At 42.3% G+C, this 8185-nt stretch overlaps 1 protein-coding gene across 1 annotated transcript in view; it reads right to left on the bottom strand.

Moving 5' to 3' along the window:
* Positions 1 to 431: 431 nt before the first annotated feature.
* The window catches only part of diaph2 (diaphanous-related formin 2), a 165176-nt gene continuing 157422 nt past the window's right edge, over positions 432 to 8185 (bottom strand). The window contains exon 20 of the mRNA XM_068740674.1: positions 432 to 496. Coding sequence (XP_068596775.1) covers positions 432 to 496 — 65 coding nt within the window. The remainder of the gene's footprint in view (positions 497 to 8185) is intronic.

Raw genomic sequence — 8185 nt, 5'->3', positions numbered from 1 at the left:
GAACCCGCCGGCTGGATATACCACAGTGCACATATGCATGTCAAAATGGAGGTTACAGTTTCAACATCCATGAGTCATGTGCTGTGACATTATGGAGACAGACAGGGGTCAGCTCCTGTGTTTGGAGGGACATGGAATCAGAAACAATGATTCATGAATGATGTTGAGCCTGCACAATTAGAGCGATGAGAAACTATTGAATAAATATGGAAGGTAAGTTCAATATTGTGTGATGCGCGGCAGTTTCTTCAGATCTGTGTGACTGCTTGAGGCTTTTCTGTTCCATATGTGGTCTCCTGTGTATGTGTGTGTGTGTGTGTGTGTGTGCGCCACAGTGAGGGTTGGTCTCTCCCTCTTTCAAATGTCTTCCGTGTCTCCACATCGCAGGCCTCTTTGGCACTTATCTAGCGTCTTGTGGTAGGAACGGGCGATCATCGAGCTTGGTGACTTGCGTTGTGGCGCGAACGAGATCTTTCCAGGATCGTGCGCCGGTTGTCTGTTCAGATATAAAAAAAAAAAAAAGACAAAAAGAAACAAGGAATCAGAAACTGAAACTGGCACGGCCCAATAATGCGTTGCTACATTGATTCATGCTAGCACGCAAGAGCTCAACTAAATGAAAGCTTTTACCAAGAAACTAAGTGAGTCAGAGTAAAAGAGCGGGAGCGGGTAGAAGAAACAACACGAAGAAGATCGCGGCTGATTGAGCGAGGAGCAGCAGGGGAGGACGGGGAAACAGGAAAAGCTGCTAGTGCGGTGTCTGTCTGTGTCTGACGCCACAGCAACTCCATACAGATCCTGATTCAGGATTCTGCTCCAGAGCCTTTCAGTGACTCTCACATACGACGCAGCATATACAGAGGAGATAAAGTAAATGCACACATGCAGACACACATGGACGAAACATGTGGAGACTGGATGCACATGCAGGACACAGCGAGACAATAAACAAACATGTCCTTTTTGGAATTCTGAAGGAATTAACAATATTGAAAAAAGATGACAATATTTTTGGATTGTTCATTTTCAATATTATGTTTAGTATTTATAATAAATCATTTTTGTGTAATTTGTAATAAAAAACAGGAATATGATTCATAGTAGTTCATCATAATTCTCATAGTTTTGGTGTGTTTTAAAAGTCTCTTCAAAGCAAAGTCTCCCTCCTACATCGACAACAGTTGGTGCATCCTTCTGCCACCGCTCCAATTTCAGCTTCATGTATGTGATTTGGACACCAGGACAAGTGTGTGTGTGTGGGGGGGGATATATTTGGATGAATGAATGGGAACTGTCTTGCCGAATTGGGTCAAACAGTGGAAGATAAACTGATCATTATGGAAAACCAGAACCTGGAGACTTTTCTCTTCAAATCGAGACCCCCAAAAAGTTCAGAGTGAATTTGGAGATAACTTGTTTGAATTTTCCGTGTCCTACAAAGGGATTGGGCACACTGGGATGTCACTGCTGAAGCGATTTGTTGCGCAGCCCGAGCTCAATGTGATGTGACAAGTCGCAAATGAGATTGGTGGCACTAAATGTTGAGCTGCAGGATTTTTTGGTCAGGAAGAAGGGCCAGTGTCGCTTATTCTCAGTTGCCAGTTCTATGACACTGTCATACAGACACTGCCACCCATGATATCCAACCGTGTGTGCCCAGAAATGCCCATGGCATCTGCCGGGCATCCAAGTGGCAGGTGGGGCTGACGAGAACCAGGAGGCATAGCCATGGAAATGATGCAGGTACACCCACACAGGACTCCCCAGTGTTTCCAAGCATGCCACCACAGCTATGTCCATCACTCAGTGCCAGCTGCACGGTGCCAGGCATGCCGGACTGGCCGTTGTTTAATGGCGCTCTCTCCATCCATCATGTCAGCTAATGAGCTGAGAGTGATGACGGCGAACATTTACACAAACGTGCACATGGAACCCACCGTCACAGTGGAGAAGAGAGAACACTCATTCAGATTGGATACAAAGCACCATGCAGATGGTGCACAGGAGGAGAGAGGGGGATAGGGAGGGAAGGAAGGAACAGAAGGAATGAAAATTCTCGCCTTTCTTCAGTTAAACATACGTCTGCATAAAGTAGGTGAAAACCAAAGCTAACGGTAAAGTGTCCACGCTCTAATCCATGCACAAATTAATGGGTCCACATGCACTCCAGTCTGTAAACAGGACTCCCTACTTTCAAAACAGAATAGCACACAAAAAGACAGAAATGAAAAACAGATTATATACAATCTATCCTTGTCACTTATTTGCAAAGCCAATTGCTGTGGCCTCATTTCCGGGAATGCAGACCTTCTCAATCGAAGGAGCAGGAAAAACTGAGCTGTGATAAGACAGGGAAATTACAGAGATCCCCAAAAAATTCAAAGCGAACTAACATTGTTTTCAAGTCAAGCCCAAGAAATAAATCTGACATAATACACAACAACACCAGGACAAAGCCAGTTTTGTATTTAAATATAACAACAAATGATATTTATAATATTTTACAAACAGCTAAAATGAAAGCCACCCAAGACTCCAGCATACAACCTGCCATTGTCTCTCTTTACAAATGCAGCATACCTATAATTTAGTTCTAATTTAATGTTCAGGCGTAACGACGCTAACGTGAGCTCTGTGCACTAAACTAGAACATTTGAAGTGGCATCTGTTGGAGGCATTTTCATGTCTGTGCACTAATGGCCGACCATTAGTGGAACCAACTGTTGAATTCCTATAGGATAAATGCTATACAGGCCACTTATTTTAAGAAAGGAAATAAAAAGTTCCCAAGTCTCAACCAAACACCTGAATTCATGGGAAGGCATTCATCACAGACTTTGAAGCAAAATGTATGTCCCATCAGAGGATCCTTGAGCAGAGAGCTATTGGCTTCTCATAAATACTTTTCTGTTCCCATCTTCAGGTGGATAAAAGTCCATTCTTCCCCAACCCACATCAATCTATCACAACAATTTAACAAACAGCTGCCATCTCGAATGGAAGAGGAAAAATGACTACAAGTCTCGGCTGAATTGAAAGCTTCAAGTTCTCTCTCACACACACGCATAGAGGCAGAGTGAGACACGAAGCAAGGCTGGGGAGGGACAGAGGGAGCAAGCCACACAAAACACAAACTCTGTTTTTATGGCGCACTGATTGCTTTCTGCTCGCATTGGTTATGATGGCTTCGTTACCAACGGTACTTCTCCCAGATGCAGCATCTTCCCGCGTTACAGCCGGCGTGACGCAGAGCACAAAGAAAAGCAGATGAAATTGACAAAAAGAAGAGCGGGTATTCGACGGGATGTGATATACAGCAGGAATTTGTAGCCATGACGTAATTTAATTAAATGCTGTCTGGCAACATTTCTCAAAATGCTACTAAATGCACCAAGGATTTCAGTGTGGGCACTCAAATAAGTCAGCGACACACACGCACAAAAATATTATCTCTTTTTCTCTGGCTCTATCACACAAATACACACGCACACAAGGCATTCCAGTGTTGCTCTGAGCAAAATAAAAACACACACACACACAACCATTTGATTCTAACACAATACAGATTCTTGCTTGTGTATCATGATGATCCCTGCCACGAGGGAAGGGATCTGAATAAGACAAGGGTAATAGGAGGAGGAGAGGATGCCAAGATTACCGCATAACCGAAGCAGAGGCCTTTAGCCGGCGCACTCAACTCCAACCTCCTCCTGACTGTCTGCAGGGCTCCACTGAAACGTTTCTTGTTATGATAGATGATAGCGTTACAGTTTCCCCAGTGGATTCCCCAAAAGAGATTAAATATCATAATGAGTTTTATGTTAATGTCATCTTTGGCTAATTACTTGGAATTACACAATAATGCTCTGTGATCTGCGAAAGAAGGAAAAGCTGCCAGTCATCTATCAAAAGCTTTTAGCACGGGACCCTTTGAGGAATCACCTCTCAGTGGTCATCATACACAGGAAGCCTTTCAGAGGGATTATGCTACGCTTGCTGCCTATCATCAGACTCGGGGCCTGCATCTAAAGCATGGCACGCACATTCATCAAGCCCACACTAATAAGGTCAAGTTTCCCATAATCACCAATCATATGTGTAAGTAGCTGCAGAAGGCGAACAGACTTCATCATCAGGCAGGACTGGAGCTCTCGTAGAGAATCATCATTCGTCTCCTGTGCTACTCAGCAGAAGCATGTTTCCTGTGACATGTCACTGCTTTCATCTCATTCTCGCTTTGAGTCGCTCTGCACATCACACGTTGATGAGATAAAACATAATAAATGTGATAAGATCTCCACCCGCTCACGGTCGACACGTCGCGTTTGTGTCTGTGTCGAAAGGGAGAGCATCTACAGCAACAGCCACAACCTACTGCGTGACCTCTTTCATCTCCTGCGCCTCCTTCCCTCCCTTCCCCTCCTTCGGCCTCCGAGTAATGGCGCTCCCTGCACGGAAGCAAGCCAGAGTGTATAAATGAGATACAGAGAGAGAGATGCTATTTCTTCCCGCTGAAAGTTATGGGTCAGGTATCGCAAAACTACAGTCACGACAAACACAGCCACTCGTTCACTGCTTAGAGTAATTGCCCCAAACCAGGAGCAAGGGAGGGGGAAGAACCGTGCAGCTGAGGAAAACAAGCGTCCCCGCTGTCGAGGCCTGTAAAGAAGAGAAGGGAAGGATGATGTGGGTGGGGGTTGTCAAAGAAGAGAGTAAGCTTTGATTTTGTACAATTTAAAACACAAACACTGATCTGCTACAAACAAAAGCATGCTCGTTTTTCCTTCAGTCACTGCACTACATATGCTGGGCTGATTGTTCTATAAGAACCGAATGAAGACAATTTAAAAGATAAAAGTCAATTGAGTTGAACAATTTTCAATCTGATTTTAGTTCCTACAAAACCTGCTGCAAAATTTTGCTAATTGTGAAAATGGATTATTTATATACACATGCACAACATTTTTCTTAACAAAGTAACTAATATAAAAGCAAATTAAAATATGCAAATTAAAATTAAAATCCTGTTTTAAGAATGAAATTATCTTTTGTTTTTTCAAATGAATTTTCATCCATTTTAAATATTTAAAATTATTATTTGACAGGAAAAAAGAAAGTGTTTCATCCCTATGACTTATTCGTCAACACTTGGAATTATAATCACAAATTGTAAAATGGAGATACAACGACAACATTATTTTGTATCCCTCACGAACAATCGTATGCAGTGAATTTAAAAGCCGATGTTGCTGATGCAAAAATTAACACATTTAATTGACTTATTGTTGTTCTCATATAATCTTATATTATTTTCTAATTTATTGTACAGATATATCCAGTTTCTTTCATTCTGCTTCACCAAGACTTTCTTTATAGATTTCCTATACATCTTTAAATGACTTTTACAAATTCCCTGGGTAATAAACTCTGACTTTCAATCAAAGTCATCTGTACATGACTGATATATGCACCCAGCAAGTGCAATGATGCATCTGTTATCCTCCTACTCAAAAGAGTGACGTGCCTTGCATCTACATTATGGAAAAATCTCACAAAAAGGTAATCTCTGCCTGGCTTTCATTGGTTTAGACGTGTTTACTAAGTATGCTACAGCAGGCAGGAGCGACATGAGTGGCATGACATGGGGAAATGTCCCAAACCGGCAAAGATAAACATACTGAGGCAAGACACTGAAATTCTCACACTATATTTGCAATACTATAGACACATGATCTTTCCATTCGTCTTTTTCAATTCCTTCCGCTTGCCCTCTCCTATAACAATTGTTATAGACATCACGTCCAATGTTGACAAGAAAAAGACGGCCATTGTGATGTCTTCACATTTGGGAAACATAGAAAGCAGTGTAAACACTACAAATTTTAACTTGAAATGGACACTAAATCTCAGATGCACATCCCCGGCTGCATGTTTACAAGCCGGCGTTCCTGCTTGACAGTTTGTATACAGAGCATGGAAGCAAAGTAAGCTTAACTGACACTCTGTGGAGATAAAAGGTAATGAGAAGAGGTTTGCAGAGAACAGGGTGGTCAACACACGCACTTGGTTTGACAGGACAGGGATGTGGTTAATCTTTCCATGCTTCTATCACCACTATATCTTAAAGGCTACTGTGATGTGCATGTTGAGCAGCACTGGTTACTGACCCAGATACAGTCATTATTTAACCCAACAGCCTCTCACGACTCTCTATGACCAGATTCCATTTACGCTCTAGACTCCCCACAAGATGAAAATTGGACTGTGCACAAATAGGAAAATACGGCATTATGGCAGATTTTCTTGCTACCATGATGCTTACCATCTCTGCATGTCCACATAATGTCAAACATACTGTGCATTAGCACAGCCTCTTCTCTGTCATGCCAGTAAATACACACAGCTCGCAATTTGCACACATCCCCTACCCCCTAACAACCCTACTGGAAGGAGCTGGGTCTGAATTTAATGCATCTGGACTGTTGCCATGAAATATGTTTCAGGAGACGAGGAAATCACAGCACATGCTCAAATAAAATTGCTTATTTTTATTTGCTTAAAAGGGAAGAAAGACACTTGTTTATCTCCTCAGGTAAGCTGTGACAAGTCTCTCCCAGCAGGAGGTCTTCCATGTTTTTTGTGCATGTAAAATAGGTGTACTATATGTACTTTAAACTCTGTCTGACTAATCTGTGGTTACACATCACTGTCTTTGGAGTTAAGCTCACAAATGCAACATTTTCAGAACTCTGTTAAAAATTTCTCTGCTGACATGGTCCCACAGTCGCGCAACAATGCCTGGGTTGCAGGGGGGGCATGCGCAGGCCAATGAACAGCTACATGAAACCATTTTTGCTATCGATCACTGCCTGAGGCAAACCATCCATTCATGATTATCCGCACAGCAGTCAGGTTTCAGGAGGCAGACTTCAACTTAAATATTACCATGAAAGAAAATTCATAAATCATGGGTAAATACATAAATCCATTTTACGATTTGCCCACTTGTTTGGCCCCAGTATGAGTTTATATTATGGACTTCCACACAACACTGCAGTTGTTTTTCCCTTACGAGTAAAATAGTATTCAAATGTGCAGCACGTTGTGTGTAGGATCATTTTAAAACTTCTAACTGTTGATCTTTTCTCAATTAATATATTCAAATTTAAATGGAGACATCATCATCAAAGGGTGGTTCTTTTGTTTTTTATATTGTTTTTCATTTGTTCCAATTAACTTTCCGCATGACGCATTATGTGCAGCGCCGGGATACATACATTGGACTAAAACTTTTCATTTGGGACTTTACGAGCATCCTGAGATCTTGACCACAAGGCAAGCAGAAGCCATGGAGAGCACAGATGGGATATGCAGCAGAGTCCTGTGTTTCACAGGCGTGAGCCAGCAGAGAGCCATTTATCAGGCCATGGCCCTCCAATGCCTAGGGGGTCCAGTCACTGACCCTATAAGACTGATTGGGCCTCTGTGGGAGGCCAGACCCCTGACTACATGGACATCAGTGCCAGGCTTGCTCCACTGAGGCTGGATTTGAATTGGACTGAGCCAAACCAGTGACCTGCTTCCATTTGGATTTGGTAGAGGGATTTATCTAGAACACGGATATGACTCTTTGAAAACACCAGGAGTTGTTATTTTTTTTTAAAAGAAGGTAAAAATAGGAAATTCTTCTACAAAAATGATTAAGCACTGCCAATATATACAGCCTCACAATATGCTAATGGCTTACGAACGTTTACATGAACTGATCAGAATCAAATTACTTTGTTAAATAGTCCCGTGAGGCGACGGGGTCAGACAGACAGTATGATCGCTAGAACCTGTAGCAGTGAAGGCCCGCCACATGATTGGCAGGTGTGTGAGTAAACAAAGAGATAGTTAGACAAATTGAAGCTAAGATATAGTTTGACAGACAGATGGGAGCGTAAATGGATGGTTTGGCAGCATGATAAGGTAAATAGGCTGATGGATCACCAAACAAATGTGTGAGGAGGAAAGAAGAAAATAGAAGAGAGGAACAAGAAAGAGTGGCTGCCTGCAGACAACAAAAGATAGGAAGCCAGATAGCCTGATAAACACAGATGGATTGGTTTGATGCGCGGGGAGGTGGGGCAAGATCGATAGATTGTTTTATTCTATTTGCTTGGCAAACTGGAGATTTGACTTG

The sequence above is a fragment of the Brachionichthys hirsutus genome, chromosome 6 (assembly GCF_040956055.1).
Source record: "Brachionichthys hirsutus isolate HB-005 chromosome 6, CSIRO-AGI_Bhir_v1, whole genome shotgun sequence".
NCBI lineage: Eukaryota > Metazoa > Chordata > Actinopteri > Lophiiformes > Brachionichthyidae > Brachionichthys > Brachionichthys hirsutus.
The sequence above is the reverse complement of the archived record's forward strand: the minus strand, read 5'-3'. Positions and strand labels throughout refer to the sequence as shown.